This window comes from Paramisgurnus dabryanus, chromosome 1, assembly GCF_030506205.2.
Source record: "Paramisgurnus dabryanus chromosome 1, PD_genome_1.1, whole genome shotgun sequence".
Lineage (NCBI taxonomy): Eukaryota > Metazoa > Chordata > Actinopteri > Cypriniformes > Cobitidae > Paramisgurnus > Paramisgurnus dabryanus.
The window spans coordinates 21,083,536-21,108,143 of record NC_133337.1 but is presented as its reverse complement, the minus strand read 5'-3'; the positions used below and the strand labels follow the sequence as shown (position 1 = coordinate 21,108,143).

The 24,608-nt window shown below is 37.5% G+C and overlaps 1 protein-coding gene across 2 annotated transcripts in view; it reads left to right on the top strand.

The window, feature by feature from the left end:
- Positions 1 to 24,608, top strand: part of sema3c (sema domain, immunoglobulin domain (Ig), short basic domain, secreted, (semaphorin) 3C) — a 65,671-nt gene that overhangs the window by 36,577 nt on the left and 4,486 nt on the right. For both annotated transcript variants that reach the window (XM_065269441.2, XM_065269439.2), the window contains 13 exons: positions 598 to 758; positions 1,922 to 1,984; positions 6,804 to 6,923; positions 9,224 to 9,314; positions 11,622 to 11,741; positions 13,871 to 14,013; positions 14,095 to 14,209; positions 14,704 to 14,773; positions 17,139 to 17,283; positions 17,446 to 17,668; positions 20,283 to 20,371; positions 23,935 to 23,976; positions 24,164 to 24,321. In XM_065269441.2, coding sequence (XP_065125513.2) covers positions 598 to 758; positions 1,922 to 1,984; positions 6,804 to 6,923; positions 9,224 to 9,314; positions 11,622 to 11,741; positions 13,871 to 14,013; positions 14,095 to 14,209; positions 14,704 to 14,773; positions 17,139 to 17,283; positions 17,446 to 17,668; positions 20,283 to 20,371; positions 23,935 to 23,976; positions 24,164 to 24,321 — 1,540 coding nt within the window. The remainder of the gene's footprint in view (positions 1 to 597; positions 759 to 1,921; positions 1,985 to 6,803; positions 6,924 to 9,223; positions 9,315 to 11,621; positions 11,742 to 13,870; positions 14,014 to 14,094; positions 14,210 to 14,703; positions 14,774 to 17,138; positions 17,284 to 17,445; positions 17,669 to 20,282; positions 20,372 to 23,934; positions 23,977 to 24,163; positions 24,322 to 24,608) is intronic.

Genomic DNA, 24,608 nt, shown 5'->3' with positions numbered 1-24,608 from the left:
GCACAATTTTACATTCTCTGGCTTACATGGGAAGCAGGGTGTGGAAGTTGTTTATTATGCACTCAGAAAAGTGGGAATTGCACTGGTTTTGTGTTGATAGGCATCTTGGTGAACGCAGGTTCTTCAGACAAGCTTCCTTTTATCAGATGCTGAAAAGCAGAAAAGTGAGAGGAATGTGGGCGTAGATAAAATATCTGATCGTTTTAGAGAAAAATAAAAAAAGGTTGGCTGTAGAATGTGGCCTCCACTTCTCTATACATTGAATGACTAAGTAAACAATGAATATTCATGGGTCAGGTCTTTTAAATCGAGACTCATGGTTTTGCTTCTCTCCGTGTACAGTATAAGCATGTGAACATAAGTGTCTGAGTTTTGGAATAAGGTCATGCTTCAACAGCTTCTTACATATTCAGCATTGGAGGTTAACATCACAACTCGACAAACCGATGCAACGAACATGGTTGTGTGCATTAAAGCCAGGTAGAGCTCAGTGCTAAAAATTTCAGTCATGGGTGAAGTGAATACATAACTCAATCAAATGTATAAGATCACTTTTGCTCAAGCAGCTGTACAAAATATTGTAAATGTGTTTTACAGAACTACAGAAAAGCCAGTCTTTTGAGCACTACACCTTGTCCGAGAGGGCGATGGATTACAGAATACTTTATGTGGATGAAGACCAAGATCGTATGTATGTGGGCTGTAAGGATCATCTACTCTCAATGGATATCAACAACATCACCCAGAGCACACTGAAGGTGAGAGAACGGTCACAACCTTTAAAAATCAGTCATTTGCTATCTGCAGGAACCAACGCTGACCAGTTTTCTGGCATTTTACAACTGGCATAAATGATTGAAGTTTATCTCTTGTCTTCTAAGACTGAAAAAACATCAAAGATTGATGGTTTTCTACTGGTCTGCAGCCCATCTAGTCTACAATGCTCTACCTGAATTCACAAATTTACCAGTAAAAAGCCCTAAACATGGCAATTATGGCCTGGGTCTGCTTTAAGAGTTTGTTGTTGCTCCCAAAAATCCATTGATTTTAAACAAACTATTGTCTATAAATATTCTTTCATAATAGGCAAAATATGAAATTATATTAAACAAATATTGTTTTACTTATTAAGAGCAAATGCACTGAATGTGAATGCAGACTGGGGGTTTCAAGTCTCCAGAAAAGTTTAATCAATCATTTAAGGGGCCATGGCATGAAAATCTGACTTTTTCCATGTTTAAGTGCTATGATTTGATCCCCAGTGCTTTGATCAACCTAGAAAATGTGATAAAGTTCAACCCAGTAACTTAGTTTTGGTAAACCATTCTCTACAAGCACATGAAAAAAATGGTTGTGACATTTGGCTCTCCTTACGATGTCATAAGGAGCTTTTATTATAATAATACCACCCCTTAATCTGCACTATCCAACCACATCACTGCCATTTAGTGCAGAGAAAAAGAGAGAGAAAGAAAATATTTCACAACACAATTGAGTTTCAATTTCAAAAAACCACCATCATTGTGATCAGTGTTTGCACTTCATCCGCTCATTTGCATTTTAAAGGACACACACAAAACGGCACATTTTGACACATACCTACAAAGTGGCAAATGTTATAATAAATTATATATATGGTATTTTGAGCTGAAAATTCACATATATGGGGACATCTTAAAAAAGTCTAGTGACATGGCCTCTTCAAAGTAGTGAACCAAGCTTTAAATTATGATTTTTCACATAACCTCCTGCCATATAGCTCTCAAATGTCATGTTCATACATTCAGATGTGATGCAAACACATGTTTGACTTGAATTTGACATCAAAATTGTTTGACTGTTAAATACATTTTCTTTTGCAGTCTTATCAATCAGTTAAAAATCTAAGCACAACTTGTCTTTAATCTGTTTTCTCTCATAGATCTTCTGGCCAGCATCCACCACTAAGGTCGAGGAGTGTCAGATGGCTGGCAAAGACCCCACAGTAAGAAATTTAAGTTTGGCCACCTCTTAGCATTCTTGAATAGACTCTTATTTGTTTGTTGCGTGGTGAAGTGATCATCTAGCAGAGGCTGATTTTTCATGCAGTATCCTCCACACAATCACAGCAATTTATTTAACCTGTCTTCTGCATGAGCTGATTTTAAATCAATGTTTATGCTTTTGATTTAACCATTATGGCTTGATCAGAAGCAGATGCACATGTTGATTTGAAAAATATATTTTTATTTTTCCAATTTTGGACAGTCATGGCTGGATAAGAAACAGATGGTTTTGGACCCATCAGTCTTCAGTCATTGTCTATAACACATCGGGAGGTCACACCTCGCCTCTGTCATTAATTATGCGTGTTAGAACAAAGTGAAATGCAGGAATGGAGGACGTTCTCGGCCGGCCAAAGAAAAATAATAAACACAAGAGCCAGAGGCGAATGACCGTTTTAAAGCTGGATTTGATCAGATAAGAATCTCATATTTTTAAAGAAAAAGTTCATCCAAAATTCAGAATTCAGTCAATTATTTTCTTACTCTATTGTCAATACAAAACTGTACGATGTTTTTCCAACATGATATGTTTTGAAGAATGTTTGCATTGACCTTACACGGTGACCAGTAACTGTTACCCTCCCAAAGGTGGAAAAGTCCATAAACATATTCTGTCTTGAATGGAAATTTATCAAATTTGCATTTGCATGTTACTACAAAAATCATTAAATAGCAGTTGCAGTTATATTTTGCATCAAGAAAAGCAAGTTTAAAGCATATTTTATTTTATTTTATTTTGCCTTTTAATTATTTTAATCATTACAATTATTTTGACTTCAAATGGTCAGTTCAATTATAAAAAGAAACCAGATAGAAACTGATAACACAGCATCATCCAAAGAGTCATCTTTACAGGTGCATTTCAATATTTACAAATACATTTAATACAAATACTTAAAATAGTAACATTTTGGAATATGTTTACAAAAAAAAATTTCACCAATATATTTTTGGCCATTTTTGTATATTTTGAAATATATTTAAAAAATAAATACATTTTAAAGCATTAAAACTATATTTAGCCCTCCAAATATTTCACACCACATGAGTTTGCGTCTATTCACGTCTTTGCATTGACTTTGTATGTAATCTACTCACACAACTCGTCGAATTCGCATTTGGTATGTACACCCCATTACAGAGCAACATAACACATAGCAATGAATGCTGCTGAATTTACAGCTAAAGCTGAAAGTATAGTCCGGTTTTTATGCGTACGCGAGGGTCATTGTGCACATTTTCGTCATCAGAAAAGTGTGTGCATACTCTATGCACACTGTGTGAAACCTTGCATACATTGTATGCGTAGGTCATACATGGGCAATTTGTCACAATGCGCATGCATCGACGTCTGTGTACACGTCAAATAAACGATGGATTGCAAGGCTGTGCATTCAAACGCGCGTGTATGTTCGCGTACATGTAAAAAACTGACTATACTCTGGGCTTGAGCCTTTCTGAACAGATTCTGACAAATATGGTATTCGTGTTCAACTCTTTCAAGACTTATTTTTACTCACTCAGCGCGAGTCTGTGTTTAAATTACGGTGTGCACCACAGATTTTCCTAGACGTTTTATTTGGATCTTTTGAATCACTCCTCCTGTCAGTTTGTTAGGTTTCCTCTCCTCACGGGGATATACCCCATTCCTCATTCCCGATAGCAGCAACAGCCAGAGGAGCACCGGTGCGTGTCCACACCTGACCCAAATCCATCTGCAACATTTGGGGAGAAATTTGTAGCTTTTCTTTACCAGAGCTGTAAATGATATTAAGACATGTTTATAGAGCTCCCTCCTGTTAATTCTGCATGATCTGTTCGTGAACCATGAACTGTCAAGAATTTCTTCGCCTGTGCAGAAAAAGAAGGTTATGTACCATAAATCTAGCAGATACATGCCAGAGGAAGATAATGTTGATATTTGTCACAGGAAGAGAAGTCTTAATGACAAAAACGTAAAAGAGAAATCGGAGAACAGCATGGCAGGGCGTGTGCTGTTTTCTGGAGTTGTTCTTCAAGGGCCCGTACGTTTGCGTATGTGCATTCATGCTATGACAGAGCCGACACAGCTGCTGTTTCGGTACAGTCCGCCAAATTTCTAACTGTTCCCCTGCCGTTTCTCTTCTTTCTGTACTCATCCGTCTCTCCCTCTCCTTCTTGGAAGGATTATATTGTCCAGCTGGTTTGGCATCACCACAGGTTGGGATTCCTGAATTTGTAGGCCATGAATTTTTGGTCGATATAAACTCTCACTTCTTATCATTGTCATTTGTAATTATTATAATTGGCATTTTAAGCTTCCAGCATGTAGGCCAAAATGAAAAATCCAAGTGTATCAACTTGCTCATGGAATTATGTGTTAAATTACTTTTAAGTGACGTTACAAAATGAGTACACCCTAAAAAAATACCTTTAAATTGTTCCAAGCCCATAAACTGTTTTTTGTAAAACTGCTTAATCACAAACTGATTATAAAACTCCTTTTCTCAAAATGTACCTCACTATACTCCAAAAGGACAAACAAAGTTCATAACAACATCATAAAAGTATTAAAGCAGGGCCGTCACCAGAACATACAGAATGGGGGGGGGGGGGGCATTTTGTTTTCATGGGGTGGCAAACTTCATGAACAAACTCATTTGAAATAGATATACAAGTCTAGTATAAAATAAAATTACATACCAGGTAGCAATTAAACGAACGTGATCTGTAGCATATAAAAGTGTACTCACCATAAGATAATTGTGTCATAGGAACTTAATCTTTCCTCTCATGTAGATTTTTGTTTGTGAGTTTTTCTTAGACATGAGCTGAATGAGCTGATGGCTGTTGCATTTGAATAAATAATTCATAATAATGCATGTAATAATGCGTAAAATTATCTGATTTAAATTTTAAAGATACTTTTCAAGTTAACGTTATAGAGATCAGTAGTTCCTTTCCTGTGGTTAAATACTGCTGAAGAGAGTGTCCATTGACCAAGAGAGCACGTTATACATTATGAAAGTGGTCAAGTTCACGTAAATGTTTGGCTTAAATAATAAGTTTGATCATATGATTAGGGTGGCACACAGTGTCATCTGGGGGGGCACTGCTCCCTAATCCCCCCGGTGTGCATTATTTTCAAATAATTCAATGGCTCATCATCAATTATTCCATACAAAAGTCATTTTAATTATTTTATTTGCATTTAACAAATTTGACTGACTTTCACTGCAAAACCCTCTAAGTGCAAGTTTTTTGCTAAAAACTCCACTTTTTAAAAATCCACTTCTTTGGGCAAGACCTAGTCAACAGTTGCAAAATCAAAGATGCAACTATAAACATTGCAAATGATTAAAGTCAGAATGTAAAAATGAGGAAACTGAACCATACATTAGGGGGAGCTGTGATCCATGTGTCTGCCACATTTGAGTTGTATTTAGGTCCAAGTACTCACAAAGGACTGAAGTTTGAATGTGATGCCCGGTCATCTCACACTCGTCATTCATGCACTTTGAGGGCTTTGCTAAAAATCTATTTGGTGTTTAATGGATTCTGATAACAAACCGTTATTTCTGAACGACATGGCCCTTATTTGAAACAAAAGATTTGAAACCTGTTATAGTATCATCTTTGTGGCTTAGGTTTCCCTTATGTCTCATTGTCATCACCTGTTGTTAAAGGGACACAAGGCAGCGTTTTTATGTTAATAAATCATCTTCGTAAGTCGGTATATGGTTAAATGACTCATTACCGGACGAATGAAGACTCTCTCGCCCGCCCCTACCGTCTGTAGGAAGAATACCCCACTTGCAAGTTCGCTGTATCCGACCCGGTGTCCTTCAGTCTCGCAAAGTCTCAGATATCGCGAGAAGCAGGATCACTTTACGGCAAACAACACAGAGGCAGGAGAGCTAAACACGGCTAGCGATTGTTGGGAAAAGCATCGAAAACCTTGATGGAAGGGAAACATAACTGGATTGGAAATAAGCTGAAAAACTTGGTTCCGAGGGGGGAGGGACAACAGTTCGTTTTTTACGACAGTGTGTTTGAAAGCATTTACTTTCAGACACTAGGGGGAGCTCGTAGAGAAATATTACGCAGACTTGCCTGGTTTCCCTTTAATTCAGTTAATCATCATCATGGTCATTGTCTTCACCTGTCTTCCATCATGTTCATCATCCTCATTGTCTGTTTATACCCTGTCATTTGCCATAGTCTTTGTTCGTTATTGTCGAAGTCTATGGTTAATGTTATTATTCCTAATTAAAGTTTAAATATTTTTTATTTCCTCATCCTCCTCGTCTCTCTGGACACCAGTGCTATTTCATGTCAATTTGTATGTATTTTACGAGGTGGCTAATTCATATTAATTTGTACGATCACATTAGTACATTTTGTACGATTTGCCTTTTCACTTGTGACGTTGAGGATAGGGGTGGCATTTTTTTTATAATAATCCTACATTTGCACAATTAACTTCCTATGAATTTATACGATTTAGCCAACTCGTAAAATATGTATGAATTCTTGTGAGATCATGCTGTCTAATCTTAATGATACTTTGTGTTAGTGTTAGATCTGCATTAAGGTTTTTCAGTAATCTCTCAATTTTGAGCAGAAAAAGCACAGCATACAGTTTTGAAATCACATGGATGAATAAAACAATAACAAAATTTCCATTTCTGGGTGAGATGTCCTTTTAAAAAATGTTTTGGAACAGTCTTCACTAATTGGCAAATAAATGTGTGATCTTTCTCTGCATCTCTTTTTCAGCACGGCTGTGGAAACTTCATAAGAGTAATCCAGCCCTATAACAGGACGCATCTGTTCATCTGCGGCAGTGGAGCCTTCAGCCCGGTTTGTGCATATGTTAACCGTGGCAGACGTCCTGAGGTCAGTTTACACACACTAATGAAAAGCAGCAAGAGCGTTTCATTTAGTGCAGTTTCGCTTTAATTTGTCCACATTTACTTCAGATATCTCAAGAGCTGGATTTATAAATAAGCCTTTGGTGAAAAGTACTAGGACAAAAAAATACTGCCCAATTTTCTGGTTAAACCGTGTTTCTAGAACATACACTTAAAAGATCACATGTCCTTTGAGAGGCCTGGGATGAATGTATACTAGCAAGTATGATTGTCGTCAGAAAAGATGGAAAAAGTCACCATAAAGGATGAGAAAAAGTATGCATATGATGCAAAACTAAAAGAGATATCAAAACAAAAGAAGAAGATGACACAAGATCAGAAAAGACAATATAAGATTAGATAAGATGAGTAGAGATGACAAAAGATGAAGCAAAGCTAAACAAGAGGCAACAAAAGATGATACAAGAAGAGTGATAAAAGAAAAGAGACAGACCTGCTAACCTTAAAGTCCAGCCATTTGTTTTCTATTACTCTTTATTTGTTGGAAAGCAATTCCAACTCTCTGCCATTCTTTGGCACGCTATCCATCTTGTTTATTTGGCTGTACAACAGCCGGCCTATTACCAAAGTAAGCTAAGTGTGCCACCCTGACGTGACATTAGTGTGGTAAAATACATGGTCCTCCTGATAAATTAATAGTCTGAGTGTCAAACAACAGAAATTTGACATTTAACTAAACTATATATGGCCAACTATTGCAGCCGGATGACATGTTTGGGTTCTTTAACTAATTGTAATTTGCCAACATGAGGACAACAAAAAAGGAGAATACTTTTCTTTGGCAGTTTCTCCATGAACCTGGAAACCTCAGGTTAAATCTGTTAAACCAATCAGAAGAAAGGCAGCTCTTCAAAACCACTGAGCAGAAATTTCTTGTATTGAGATGTAGAGAGCAATGGCTGTGAAACAACCTATAAGAGAAAACAAATTTGGATCTCTAAAATATCAGGGCCTATGTTCACAAAACATTTGATCTTGTCACTAAGAGTTCTCCTAAATAGCAGTAAAAGAGTTTCCTTCAAAATCAGTGATTGGCTGATAGAGGATGAGTCTCTGTGAGTAATTTAATCATAGATCTAATGTAGAACAAAGTATCATTATGCCATATTCAAATGTTCATATCATTTTTAAATAAAGATTGTAATACAAGTTCTAATTTACAGCCTCTTAAAGGGATAGTTTGGCCAAAAATGATATGAAACCCATGATTTACTCATCCCGAAGCCGTCCGAGATGCATATGTCCATAATTTCTTAGACAAACACATTTTCAGTTATTTTAGAAAATGTTTTAGATCCTTTAGTTAATCAAATGTGAAGTTATGGGGTCCATGTCCTTCAAGTCCAAAAAATGTGCATCCATCCTTCACAAAATAAATCCAAATGGCTCTACGATGATAAACAAAGGCCTTCTGAGGGTAATCCATGCAGTTTTGTTCTAGAAATATCCACATTTAAAACTTTATAAACAAAAATAACTTGCTTCCGGTAATGCTGCCATCTTAGTCGCGTCCGCATTTAAAATGAGAGCGTACGCAGCTTACTGAGGTTTCTCTGCTGCTGCTCTGTGCCTCCGCCCTTCGAATTTGTCATACGTCACTAAGAAAGTGCGTACACTACGCTGATACTCTCTCCTGAATACAGAGGAGTCTAAGATGGCGGCGCTACCGGAAGGTAGTTATTTTCGTTTATAAAGTTTTAAATATGGATAAACCCGAGAGCCAATGCTATTTCACAATTTGACGACTTCTGGCGGCAGCTTTTGAATCGGTGTACACCAGATCTGATATTTACAGCAGATTATAATCTCTTTTGCGTCTTTCTTTATATTAATCGATTGTTTGACCACAGAACAGTATTTATATTTTAAATACTTTTTGAAAAAAGGGTTTTGTATGCTGTGCTTTGTATTATATAATAAATAAATCTGTATGTTATTTGCCCTAAGTGCCTAAATAGTGTAATGTGTATTAAAATACAATTACTCCTGGCAGTTTAAATTAAAAATCATATCCCAGTACATGGCATCATTGCAAAATCATACCCAGCCCAGTATATAAAGTTTCATATCCTAATATATTAAATTTCATCTGCTGCCAGTAGAGGCACTAATTAGTGAATGCATCTGTTGGTCGTATTTAAGGGAATGAACAAACAACCAAAACAATTGTTTGGGTTGGATGATACTTGTAGGTTGATCATGTATTTATAATATTGTATATTTAATGCAATTATAGACAGCCAATGTTTTCATCTTCATTATTAGGAACAAGTATTCCACATCTCCTCACGAGCTGAATCAGGAAAAGGGAGGTGTTCCTTCAACCCACAAGTCAACACTGTTTCAGTCATGCTCAGTAAGTGCTGCCATCTTTTTTGTCTTGCACACTTCACTACCTACACTGTAATACATGCTGTCTGTGATCTTCTTCATGACCCCATAGTATCAACATCCACATTTTGTTAACACGTGATTCCAACCTTTAGGTCGTTCAGTGCCACCCTCTTTTTGCTTTGATCTCTGATTGGCCAATTGGTGTTGGGTTGCTGTTGACACAGACAGTGCCGTATTACACACGTCAGTGGAACACTTGCAAGTAACATACGGGTCAATAACAGTTACACTTTAAGATCAAACACATGCATCTTATTCACTGACCACAGGCAACATAGTATGGCGCTAAATACACTGAAATAAAATACCTGTGCTCACAAACACACACAGCCAAATGTAATATAGGCCTACTATAAGTAACAAGCCATATGAACATGAGAGTTTTAGGTAGTTATTCAAAAAGTTAAACGGTCTAGACAACATCAAAGACTGCCCTTGAATTGATACGCTACAGCTTTCACTGTCGGCCTCCTGTCCACAAATTTCCATCACACACTTGGCCCCTAGCCGCACACGTCAGCCTCGGGACCCCAAAATACAGAGTGATGAAGTGATAGAGTGGAGCAGCGATGAAAGGAAGGAGAGATTTAAGACAGATTGTTAGCACAGCACACCGCAAGGAAGTTTGCAGCCACAATACAGTGCAACAGTTGGGTATTGGAAGTAAGAAAATCCCATTCATTTTCTCTATAGGGAAATTATATTTGTAGCTATAACTATAGACAGATTTAGACTCTAAAGATGATGAACAAGAGTGAATGCTTCTGTTGAAGCCATCAGTCCACATTATTCAAACTAAGTGTTTAGTAACAGATTTCTTGTTAAAGATGTATATTTTACCCATTATCCTGCAGAAAATGCCATAATAAAGTCTATCCTATAACTATATATACACTTATACATAATGCATTCATGTAAAATGGTTAGTACCAGTCCTTGATTCTAATTGGTATTGTGATTTATTTACAATAAAACACACCTATGACCACTGAACCAATGATACTGTGTATCACTGCACAACACTCTTCACCACGTTAAGATTTGTGAAACATTTGGTTGTTGTGAAAGGAAAGGAAAGTGAAAGGAAGGCTTTTAATGATGTTACTTCATAAAAGTTGCGTTGATACATATTTTTTTGCTTTAATATTTGCATTTTGTGGTAACTGTTTTATGAAAGCAATAAGGTACTTGAGGCTAGTGCTATATTATGAGTAACTCACAGCTGAAGGGGTGTCAATGCACTTTCAGCTGTGACTTTTTCACAACACAGACTGTGGTATCTTATTGCTTATTCTAATATTTCACAATTACACCACGGGTCTTTTGAATGCTTTATTCTGATTGGTTGAGATATGTTCCATGGGTATGCATTATTTTTCGATAAACGCACACTTCCTGTCAAATGTCTTAAAATAACCACCAGAGCAATCCCTTAGCAATGTCTGTTTGGTAATCGAGGTATAAAGGGGGTGGCACACAGGACGCGCAGCTCAGCGCCGCGCCGTTCTAAAAAATTTGAACACATTGCTTTCTATGAGTATACGCACACCGGCGCCGACAGTTGCCGCCTGTCCGCGCCGCCCAGCTACGACACAGGAAGTTGCTCAAATCCTTGTCACACCACAGAGCGCCACTTACATAGTTTAACATTAAATAACATTATATTTGTCCCACATTCATTAACAATTAACATTGGTTGCTAACGTATATCTTGCATTTTGAAGTAGACGCTATATGACGAAGCTCGCGCTATGTAATGTGCACTTCCGGTTTACGTTACCTCCTAGTTGTCCTAGACGCGACTCGACGCGGCACGACACTGAGCTGTGTGGCCGGTGTGCGACCCCCTTAAGGGGAATATTTGACTTTGGTCATTTGAATTATATTAAAAAAAATAATAATGCACAGATTACTACCTTGGTTGTGCATTATTTTTGAATAATTCAACAGCCAGTAATCAATCATTCCTAATTTAAACTAAAATATAGTGTTTCGTTATTTTTCGTTTTCAGTTCATTTATCATTTCCAATGCTTAATGGGATTGTAGTTTATTATCTTATTAATTTCCTCCCTATAATAAATTAGTCCTAGTTAATTATTTACATTTTTTGACAGTCATATTTTAAATCATTAACCTTTCCATTGATTTATACATATTTTGAGGTTTCACTTAATTTTTAAGTTTTTTACAATGTACATGTGAAATCTGTTAGACATGTTACACTCAAAAGGCAAGTAAGACACTGTCTGTTTCTCTCTGTGTTTCAGATCAGGAGTTGTTCTCTGGAATGTACATTGACTTCATGGGGACTGACGCTGCCATCTTCAGAAGCCTAACCACCAGAAATGCTGTCAGGACGGACCAACATAACTCCAAATGGCTAAGTGGTACAAACCATAACTTGCTTTTTAATACAGTAGTGGCCAATAGTGATATCTAGGGGGGAGGGGGTTTTATCAAAATATTAGGTGTATCGTCAGGGCTTGGCATTAACTTTTTTGCTCATCAACCAAAGTGGCTAGTTGTTTTCCAAAGTTACTAGCCACTCAGCATTTTCACTGGCCACAATTTTGTTACTGGTAAAATACATTTTATATGATTAAACTTGACTTTGCATCCTAAAATGACTTTAATTCGAGCAAATGTACTTGGTTTAGCATGATTCGATGCAGATTGAATTTCAAATGCAGTCTGCACACCCAAATTAAGACAAAATTAATTGGCTGGTATATACCAGGTACATCAGTGTATCATATCATATATTTAGGTGCATGACAAACATGCTAGTAAGACATAAATAGATTAAAGACACACTATGCAGTTATGTCTTCAATCACTTCCATGCAATTGTTTTTTTTCTTTCCCGAAGTGTGTATGCGCTCAGACTGCGTCCTCTTGTGCATTCGCAAATACATCAGCTCTAGCGCGCTCTTAGGAAGGTGGTGCTTTGGTCCGCAATTTTTATCTGCATACACCGCAGGTCTCCTTTCATGGAAGTCCCATTTCGCAATGCCATGTTTCTACAGTAGCCATAAACCGACAACTATTCTGTAGAGCGATTTTATTAAAAAATCCATAGAAAATCAAATGCTCAAAGGTAATAAAGCATACAATGACGTTATCTGTAAATAATATATGTTGATCTTCTTTTATGGTAATATTTTGTAGTCATTGTCCTATATGGTTATATTTATGTCTTTATAAGCTTTGCACATGTGTTGTGTGTTGCCAAGCCTCCTTAAATTCCTCCTAAAGCTGATTTATGGTTTATACTCCAAATAGACAAATGCAACATGCAAGCAACATTTTAATGCACCTTAAAAAAGGATATTTGAATAAAGAGTGAACTCAATTGTTCAAAGTTGGACATCACTTTTGGCAACTGTTGTACATCATATAAACTTTTTAAACAAACAAATCCTGTTTGATCACATTTTGACCAATTAAGACAAAGCTCATAAATAAGATCTCTAAAAAAAACGACTATTTTCTTCAAGACAGCAGATTAATTGGAGATCGAATCGAGAGTTTTTTTCTTATCATACTCTTCTTTAAAGTTCACAACAATGTCTTAAACCACTCAAATTAGCCAATAAACCACTATTTGCAATCAAAAGCCAGATATGTTTAATATAAAGTCAAACATCTCTTCTCTTTTTGATCTGAGATTAAATGATCTAAGCTTTGCAAGCCATTAGCTTATTCCAGCTGTGTTAACAATCAATGAGCTCAGATGCAAAAGCGTTTAAACTCCACCTCGGTCAAAAATTAGATAATGATATTAACCGAATGCTCTTGGCATGTATTACACGTTCACCAAATACTTTCACTTCAAATCAGCTTATTCCCAGCCTCAAGCAAGTCAGAAAAACAAGCTTGTTGGCAGAATGCATAAAGCCTAATAAAAAAGGTAATTTACAAGAAAACATGTCAGACACCTTTAGAGGGTTTCACATCTGCTCTTTTTGATTGTTTTAATGTGTTTTTTTATTTAATGAGAAATTGTTGATATGTTGATGCTTAAAGAAACAGAAATGAAACTTCCAGTATGTATCTTGAGATGTTAAAGAGCATACTTCCTGACCTTTTGTCTTGAAATCTTTATGCTACAAATAATGTTTTATTAAAGCATTAAAATAAGTATTCACGTTCCATGCCATTTGAGTAAAGTAACACACGAACCACAAAGTAAATACAGCCTTTTTCCACATAAAAGGAATGGTTTGAGGTCGGAACAGATCCAGGATTAAGTTACAATGAATAAAACATACCATACATGCAAAATGTTTGTTCAGGGGTTACATTATTTTTGTGTGATGTAATCTAAATACATGTGTGAAATAAAATGATAGCCTACATTTTCCTAACCAAGTTCACCAGTAGCTATCATATTTAACGCAAAGACATTAGCACCATGCAGGCATGTTAGATTCTTTAAAAGAAAGATGAGAAAATCTCTTTGGTGGTTCATGTAGTGTATAAATCAAGACGTACATTGTTCTTCTGTTTTGACTAGAGCCAGAGTTTATTGATGCCCACTTAATTCCTGACGGCTCAGACCCGAACGACGCCAAGCTTTACTTCTTTCTGCGTGAGAGAATGACTGACAGCAGTGGAAACACTAAGAACATCCACACCATGGTGGCTCGTGTTTGCCCTGTAAGTATGCCTAAATCCAATGCACTTCAGTGGTCAAGTTTGATACATAAATTTTTATGTCTCTTCAAATCCTCTGTGTAGAATGATATGGGTGGACAGCGCAGTCTGGTGAACAAGTGGACCACGTTCTTGAAGGCTCGCATGGTGTGTTCAGTCCTGGAAGAAGATGGCACTGAGACCCACTTTGATGAACTTGGTGAGACTCCAGATACGTCCTTGAACATTTATTTTCAACATTAAGAGTAAATAATGCGGGCATAAATGATTGTATTTTTAGTTGTATTGTCAAAATATAGTTGATCATGTTACAACAAATTGAAAAGTTGACAAAATAAACACAACTGATGGAGTTGATATACCCACCCAGACAGCAGACCAATGCAGATTTTGTGCAGATTCTGCTTCTGGGTGCATTAAACAAATGATAGCAAATATAGTACACGTGCATGTAAAACTACGGGTAATATTTCTTAAAATAAAAGTTCACATTCAATAGTATTTGATATAATTTAAAACTTAAACTTTAATACTCCAGAGGTCATTCATAAATCTTCTCACCACATTAAAATCCTGTAACACTCATAAAACAGTCAACACAGTTGATCTTTACAGAAGAGATTACATTTGTGATAGATTTACACTCTTTCACCTGTTGTTTCACTGAGCAAATGGGTGTTTCTTTCTTTCCAGAGAATGTGTTTCTTTTGGAGACGGATCACCCAAAGGGCCTACTCCTCTTTGGAGTCTTCACCTCCACAAGGTAAAGCCAACAGCAATATTGAGCTTGCATGTGCTGGTTAACACAGAGGGGATGCTGGGATTTTTTAGAACATGTGACCACATCTGACGGTGCTGGGGAAAAGAAAGGTTCACTTCTTTAGTCATTTTTGTAGATGTTTGTAATGTTTGTTCAAGAGGTCATCCAGTTGCGTTCTACTGGGATTGATTTTCAGTTCTTTTCTCATAAGTAAGTCTGTCTGAATGATTTAGTTGTGTCGACAGAGTCTTAGCTGCAATATTTTTACAGTTTTTAAAAATTGTATTGCATATAACATGGGTAGGTAATCTCAGTGCCGATGTCCTGCAGATTTTAGCTCCAACTCTGATAAAACCTCGCCTACCTGTAGTTTTCAGGTGACTCTATAGACCTTGATTGTTCAGGTGTGCTAAACTCTGCTGGACATTTCAGGACCGACATTGCTTATGAGATCTGGGTGTACCTGGGTCGGTCACTTAATGCCGTGTTTCTTAAAAGACAAGTTCGGTATTTTACACTTAAAGCCCTGTTTTTAGATTGTTTATGGTGAAATGGAACGGTTTTGACAGAAATTTCGACATATGCGGCTGCCCTGAGTATTTTCGGGAGTTTGTGTTTCGCCTCACACCTCTACAATGGGTTTAATGGTGCACTGAAACAATCTTTCCTAAAATGCATTAAACTTTCGTTTACAAAGACGTGAAACTCACCGAGTGGTCAGGGGTGTTCACTGATATGCTCACACAAAAATCGCTGCAAAAGATGCTTTCCAACAGCTGTTTTAGCATTCGTTGTTAACTTGTGGACCTTTTTTTCCAAACGCCTCACACCCGTACATTCTTCCGCTGAGAGCTTGAATTATAGACACTCCAGCCCAGGTGGTGGCGCTAAGTTCCTGGCGCGGAGTAATACCGTACCTCACAGCACATCTAATACAAGTCAATGGAGTTGGCAAAAACTACGATAAAACCTGTTGGAATGCGTATTTTGCAGCGATTTTGGTGTGAGCATACCAGTGAACACCCCTGACCACTCGGTGAGTTTCACGTCTTTGTAAACGAAAGTTTAATGCATTTTAGGAAGGATTGTTCCAGTGCACCATTAAACCCATTGTAAAGATGGGAGGTGAAACACAAACACCCAAAAAATCTCGGGGCAGCTGCAAATGTCCAAATTTCAGTCAAAACCGTTCTATTTCATCATAAACAATCTGAAAACAGGGCTTTAAGTGTAAAATACCGAACTTGTCCTTTAACTCCGTTCCTGGAGGCCCAATGCTCTGCACATTTTCTATGTCTCTTTTAGTTAGACTCAGTTCAGTTCATGGAGAGCTCTTCTGGTGTGTTAAATAAGGGAGACATACAAAATTTGCAAAGCAGTGGGCCTCCAGGAATAACATTAAGAACCACTGACTTAATGCAAGAGTCCTGATGCTTGCGCTCAGTTTAATTTAAGTGTTCCCTTTGACTTAGGGTGCTTTCACATATACACTGTTTAGGTCAGCCCAAATGACGTGTCGCGAAACAGATGGTCTCGGGGTGGCTGTCGCGGAACTCGCGGCGACCCACCTGTGGTGTGAACACTGCTGGACCTCGGGCCGAACCAAATACAGGAAGTTCTCCACATGTTTGAGCCACTGGGCTTCCGTCGTGACGTGAGCCGGGTGTTATATTGTGGGTTAAAGGAATATTCAATTTTCTTAAAAGAAAAATCCAGATAATTTACTCACCACCATGTCATCCAAAATGTTGATGTCTTTCTTTGTTCATTCCAGAAGAAATTATGGTTTTTTTTTGTCATTTTAATGGACTTTAATAGAGCCCAACATTTAATACTTAACTCAACACTTAACAGTTTTTTTCAACGGAGTTTCAAAGGACTATAAACAATCCCAAACGAGGCATACTGTAAGGGTCGATGTACAGTATTTTTGGTTGTGTTTGTGTGTGAGACATTGTTAAATAAGTTTAGGTTTCAGGCAAGGTTTCCAAACTGTGGTTTCATTCTTCAAACACACAAACCTCTCTGCTCCCTAACCCCATGATCTGCTTCCCTGAGCTGGACCTGTATGTTTTTTTTTATGGGTTTGGGTTTGGCTAACCCAAACAGTGATGCTGTCTTCAACCATGATCCTCTATTATTCCTTATTATATTTGATCCTTTTTCCTTTTGTTTATGAGTTTAATAATTATATAAAGAAAGTCTTCGTCCCACAGGATCATCAAAATGTGCGCAATCCAGCAAAACCATGAATGTAACCAAATTCAAAGCGTTATTTTCTATGGCTTAAGTCGGAATAAACACGTTATGTCCATCATTCCTTCCAAGCCGCAATAATTATGTGTATCTTTGTGTATTTTTCCCTCAGTTCTGTATTCAGAGGATCGGCTGTCTGTGTGTACAGCATGGCTGACATCCTGACGGTCTTCAATGGACCGTTTGCACACAGGGAAGGGCCCAACTTCCAGTGGGTGGCTTTCCAGGGCCGGATCCCGTACCCACGACCGGGAACTGTGAGTCACACTTTAATGGCTGCCTTTTCCATTGGTACAGTTATTCTGTTTATAGCTCTATAACAAATCAGAACGTATTAAAGAAATATGCCATTTGTGAAATTGAGAAATGTATTAAATTAGGTAGTTTTAAGCTAAGGTCTTTTGTCCTCTTCCTGTCAGTGTCCTGGTGGCGCGTTCACACCTCACATCCGGAGTACCAAAGAGTTTCCAGATGATGTCGTGACATTTGTGAGGAATCATCCGGTCATGTTTAATCCCATTTACCCGGTCGGCAGGAAGCCTCTGGTGGTGCGGACGCATGCCGATTACAAGTACACCTCCATAGCTGTGGACCAGGTCACCGCTTCAGACGGACACTATCAGGTCCTCTTTCTGGGAACAGGTAAGATCCTATGGATCAACAAACCTAATTTGTTATTTGAAAATTCTAGACACCGAGTTAAAATTATCCCTCAATCTTTTTAAGAGCTACCTCATATCTATGTTTAGTAAGAACTGGTACACTTAACTCTGCTCCACTGCTTGTTGACCTTGTCAACAGATTCAAAAGATTTTTCCATTTCAGACCGAGAACAGTAAAACACAACATTATGGGATTTGCAGTGCATTCATTTTGTCGTGTCTTACTTGGTAATAGCTTACATTTTTCTTTAAATCATCAGTAAGTCATCATTTGTTCACCCGTATGTAATTTCTATTTTTTCCATACAATAAAAGTGAATAGGGACTGGGGCTGATACCAAAATTGACAAAAGCACCAATGAAGCCATACACGTGACCAGTATGACAAGTTTTATGTCTACTGAAGCTTTACATCCATAAAAGACTGTGCGATGGGCAGAGCAAATTTAGGACATTTTTCCATACCTATCCATAATGCTCTCAAATCTCATTTGGGTTTCAGCACACTCATTCATAAATTTTACTAAGCAATATTTCTAATGTATTTTTAAATGATGTTTTATTTATATATTTCAACATATTTCTAATGATAAAAAATACAGTAATAATATTTTCTGTGTACATTAGCAATATATATGTCCATTTATTTTATAAAAATACTGAAAGATACATTTAAGAGCATATTATGCACTTACACTCCATACAAAACTACTGTACTGTACTGTAAAATAAAATTTCTGTACTTTACTTTAAAATAAAATGTATTTAACAATGTAAAGTACTAAATCACACACAGAGACTCCAAGTGCATCAATGTCAAGTGCAGGATCCTTTCTGTGGATACTTTAATATTTTCCCACTAGGGGGCAGTGTTTTTACACAGCTTTATTAGACTGAACCCTTTCATCCAGTCCAATAAACACTATACCTATTTCTTACTATCTGTTCATCATGATTAAGTCACCAAGTGGACATTAACAGAAACGTCAGTAATGTCATGCTGTGTCACTGGGTCGAGATATAATAATAACATCTGAATGAAAGAGAGGGTGCATGCGAGCGTGTTTATCCAAGAGCTGAATCATAAAAGCAGGCAGGCTCTGTGGTTACTAGGGAACAAGAATGTGGACATTTGGAGGTTTTTCTGGAGGAAATCAAAATCACAGCTGTTTGTATTTGCCTATCAAAATTCCTGATTAAAAGCCAAGAACGCAGTGCGGCGTGCGCCTGGCTGCTCCTTGGCACGATTTCTTTCAGCTATGTAGGAGATTTTTAATGGGAATTTCCAGAGTTTGTGCTGAAATGTTCATCCTCAGTTCATGGCAATACCTTTTTATCTTTTTATATTGACCCTGCATGTGTTGACCTTTATGACTTTTAGTGGCCATTAGCAGAGATTATGCAATCCGCCAATGATTTAGACAAATTCATCATTTTGAGGAGAAGATATAAAATACACAGTAATATATATATATCTAATGTCAGTCTTAAAGGGATAGTTCACCCACAAATTAAAATCTGATATAATTTACTCACCCTTATGTCATTTAAAACTGTAGTATAAATGGAATGAAATAACACTTTACTAATCTATAATACATACATAGACAATTTTATGTTCCTTTTAATGTCATTTTTTCAGCTAGATATTTCATTGCATGGAAAGCAGCATAGAACAAATGTGTTAAAAATATCACTTTAGTGTTGATTCTGGGACAACACACTAAATGCATTGTCCCAGAATCCACACATCTCTGTGTTATTATTGAAACAACACATGTTAACACAACTTGTGTTATATTTAAACACAAAATCAACACAAAATGACACATAATGTGGTAAAAGCTTAACACAAAAAGATGTGTAAATCCTTTCTTAAGGGTTGTGCACACCAAAACTTTTAAACGCGGCGGAAAACGCCTGGAGAACGCCGAATGCCAGCTGTTTTTCAGCTGAGTGCCAGCTTTCTTTAGCTGAGCGCTTTGTATAATGCTTCCTATAAACTTTTAATGGGTGACGTCATGCGTTGCCGAACTGAATTGTGGATCCGTTGGGCCGCATCAGTGCCGTTGCAGAAGTTGAACATTTCTCAACTTTTCAAGCGGCAATGCATGCGTCAGCCAATCAGATCGTCATATGCAAATAACCTAGGCAGAGCCAGCCAATTACGTTTGAAGTGTTGCGGCCACTGTGATTGGCTGTTGGCCACGCTTCAGACAAGCCTTCCATTAAACGTTAAAGCTTACACCCCGTGTGAATGTACCGTTAGCTGCTGGCAATTCGAAAAACAGTTGAAAACATGCGCCGGGCGTGGGCATAAACATTTTGGTGTGCACGCCCCCTAAGAGTGTGTGAAGATACTTAAATGTATACTGTTCTTGTGTGAAGTTACAGTAATCCCATGTATCCTTTTTTGTAGTTTATAGATCGGTTTCACAACACCTCAAAACACAAACCTTATGTATGTAATATTTCCGTGAACAATGGAAACGGTTCATATCCAGTTGAAACCCAAGAGACTAAAGGCTTTGTTGAAGTTGTTTTTGTCAGACTGTGTGCAGAAACCTCCTGATGTTTTGATATTCCCGTCACAGATAAAGGCACAGTGCAGAAGGTCGTGGTTTTGCCATCGAACGGCTCTCTGGAAGATGATCTAATCCTGGAGGAGCTGGAAGTGTTTAAGGTCTGACTTCTCGCCAAACATCACACATCAAAGTCTGTTGAGGGCAAAACTGGCAGTGCCACAAAGAGTTTAGTAGCAGTTGAAGGCAGATTTTTATTGAAAACAAAGGCTGGGCATGAGGTTTGGAAAGCCTTGTGATGCGAGGTTTTTAGGATCTTATGAATCTTTAAACAATGTTAACAGTGTTTGAAACAGGTTTGACCATCTTGAACCAATTCATGCATAGAGGAACGACACGAGGTGCCCATGAGCTGTTCACATGCTCACGCTCTAACACAAAACATTCCCAAATATGGCTGATTTATCATTGAAAATGTGGTTTTAAAGGAATATTCTACTCATTTTCAATATTAAACTATGTTATTACCTTAACTAAGAAGAGTTGATACATCCCTCTATCATCTTAGTGCGTGCATGTAAGCGCTGGGGCGCGCTGCGACACTTCGATAGCATTTAGCTTAGCCCCATTCATTCAATGGTACCACTCAGAGATAAAGTTAGAAGTGACCAAACACATCAACGTTTTTCCTATTTAAGACGAGTAGTTATACGAGCAAGTTTGGTGGTACAAAATAAAACGTAGCACTTTTCTAAGCGGATTTAAAAGAGGAACTATATGTGACCAGTCACGGAAAGTAGGGACACAAGTCGGATCTGGGCATTTTGAGTTATTCACAGATTCTGAAAGTGCAGTTTCTAAGCTTTCCAACGATGTGTAACACATGGAAATCTGATAAGATTTGGAGAAGTTGTGGCCATTTGAATATAGGAACTCAGAAATACTCAAACCGAGAAAATCGAGACGAAAGGGACTCTTCTTTTCAGCTGGGGGAGACAATAGGGCTCATTTACATCTCATTTAGCTAAGCCATGCCCCCTGTAAAACGCTTTTTGAGATGTTCTAGCATCATATGTAGTATTTTATGACCAAATGACAACCCGCAAAAATAAACATGACTCTTTTACCTTTGTGGGGATCACAAGTCGAATCCAGTCTGTTTCAGATTATCCAATGACCATATTTGTCCACAAATGCGTATAATCCGTGAAATATAGATTGTTTACATCAGATTTCGCATGAATGTCTGGTAATACAATATAATATATAATCTGAAGACTATTTAAATCGTAACATGTAAGGGTATATGAGCTTACACTCCGTTAAACACATGAACCCGCCTTCAAAGTTTGTATTTAAAATAGGGAAGTAGTATAATAGATCATCCAAACAGCGCCGTCGAAAACGTGACATCCTTTAGAGAGGTTACCAATGGCTCGTTCGTTCCTCCATCAGCCAATGACTTCATGGAAAATATTGATAGACAAAACATGTAGCCAATTATATGAAGAATACAACGATATCTGTGTAACTTCTGTGTGTTTGGACTCATGCTGCGCTGCAAGAACTGACATACAGATGACGTCAAAGTACCGCGAGAGCAAGTCGAAATTAAACTACTCCGTAAGATTTCTTGAAGAGCTCTCGCGGTACTTTGACGTCATCCGACTGCGGCGCCGCATAAAGTGAGTGACGCAAAAAAAAAAAAGTGAGTGACGCGGCTGACGTACGATGCGGCTGACTGTTATTTGTTCCGCCCCAGCTTATTTTATTTTTCTTTTGTTTTGTGCGCCCGAGCTTTACAGTCTGGGGAGACGCAGGCTATAAGTTTTGAAAAAAAAAAAAAAAAACTTAGCAAACATGTCTGAGGAACAGGGCAGCGCGTCACTACAGTCACGTGACTTCACGCTCGAGCCGGAAGAGAAGACAATGCTGAATAAAGTCGTAATTCTGCTATTTTTGGACCAAACTGTATTTTTGATGCATCAACACAATCTTACTGACCCACTGATGTCACATGGACTACTTTGATGATGTTTTTATTAACTTTCTGGACATGGAAACCATACATAGATTTTCAATGAAGGGGAAAGCTCTCGGACTAAATCTAACGATAAAACATCTTAAACTGTGTTCCGAAGATGAACGGAGGTCTTCCGAGTTTAGAACGACATAAGGGTGAGTCATTACTTACATTATTTTCATTTTTGGGCGAACTATCCTTATTTAGTAGTCACGCTGTTCCCTTTGGGGGCGGAGGCGAAAACACAAGCTTATACAGTATGTAAATATACACACAGACAATGACGCCCCCTGCTGCACGCTAGAATCTCCGGAAAAACAAGCCTATTTTAACCGCAAAATGTACGCTTTTAAATATACAAAAACTGCTATCTCAAACATGGAGAGGCTTCTTCGTGATCTCAACTAACAGATTCTGCAATAAAACGAAAATCACAAATTTCGAAAAAAAAACTTTGTTTCTCATTTTCTCGAAACTTGTGCTGCCGACTTGAGTCCCTGGTTTCCGTGACGGGTCACATATTTTATGGCGTAATAGCACTTATGGGAGTACTTCGACTCGGCGCAGTAACACTCTCCCTCTCCCATTATGAGAGGGAGAAGGGGAGCGGATTTTTCAGGCGAGTTGAAGTACTCCCAAAAGTGCTGTTCCGCCATACAATATAGTTCCTCTTTTAAATCCGCTTAGAAAAGCGCTACGTTTTATTTTGTACCACCAAACTTGCTCGTATAACTACTTGTCTTAAATAGGAAAAACGTTGATGTGTTTGGTCACTTCTAACTTTATCTCCGTTTGATACCATTGAATGAATGGGGCTAAGCTAAATGCTATCGAAGTGTCGCAGTGCGCCCCAGCGCTTACGTGCACGCACTAAGATGATAGAGGGATGTATCAACTCTTCTTAGTTAAGGTAATAACATATTTTAATATTGAAAATGAGTAGACTATTCCTTTAAGTGTAAATTAAGTGCTCATTATTAGATCAATCATAAAGGATGCCAATGCTTATGTCTTCCAATTTAAAGTGCATTTGCCAAAATATAACACATGTAATATTCATTTTATTTTGACTTTTTATACCGCTTTCAACAAAATCTTTGTCATTTCACTTAAAAAATGTCAATTGGTATAACCAAATGTTTGAATCATAAATACCCAGCCCAAATTATTTTACAGGGTCTAATTTGTATGAATTTATACATGTGAACTGTACAAATAAGTATGATTATAATTAAAAGTACTAATGAACTACACCCCTAAACCAAAAGTCACAGAGGCAAAGCAGATAATACTGAAATGTACAAATGAGATAGTAAAAATTAATATGAAGTAGATACCTTGTAAAATAGTTGTGTAATGTGTAAGAATATCATGACTTTTTTGGAGTCAAGCCATTTGACAGTTTTTTATTTATTTATTTAATAATAAAAGATTGGCAAGCTGTATTTTTTACAACCCCTCGATAAGGTGACACCAAAATTATAGATTATAAAATAATTTGAATTCAGGAATTTTAAATATATTCGCAATAAAAGAGGTGTATACTAGTTATTTTGTGTATGAAATACATTATATACATTGTGTTTATGTTTTATTTATTCATTATTATTATTTATGATGTTATTATATATATATTATACGTATTATGCTTTTAACAGAATTTTTACAGGAGTTTGACGTCATTCCCTTTTCAATTTTCAGAAGCCGTCTCCCATCACCAACCTAAGAATTTCTTCTAAAAAGGTAACTACACTTAGTAGCTCCTTATCTAGATGCATATTGCGATTAAGATCCACATATAGCATGTGAGAGTGGCAATAAACTGTAGCGGGGGCGAGGGAAGTGGTGTAGCTTTAATAATGCGTAATCATCTTGTCACTAGTTCTCCGTTAAGTCAACATCTTTGTGATCACTGGCTTGTTTGTTACAGCAACAACTTTACGTTAGCTCTGAGCACGGGGTATCCCAGGTGTCTCTGCACCGCTGCAACGCGTACGGCTCTGCCTGTGCAGACTGCTGTTTAGCGCGGGACCCGTACTGCGCCTGGGACGGACTCAGCTGTTCCCGATTTTACCCCACTGGCAAAAGGTACACACCTTTTAAATGATCACATACAGTTTTGTTTTCGTTTGATCACAGTGCACGTACACACACCTAACTTCATTGCTTATAATGTAATTCAAGGTTTTTACTTAAGTTCTTTGGTACTGAGACCACACACGCAGTCTGCCAATCAAACAGAATATGCTGAATAATCCATATTAATTAGTATTTATATTGTACAAGCTGTTGCGAAATTTGACATATTAAAAACGAATTTGATACCGTAGACAAACTTGCTGTCAGATGTGTGGGGTAAGGAAAATATTGTTTTA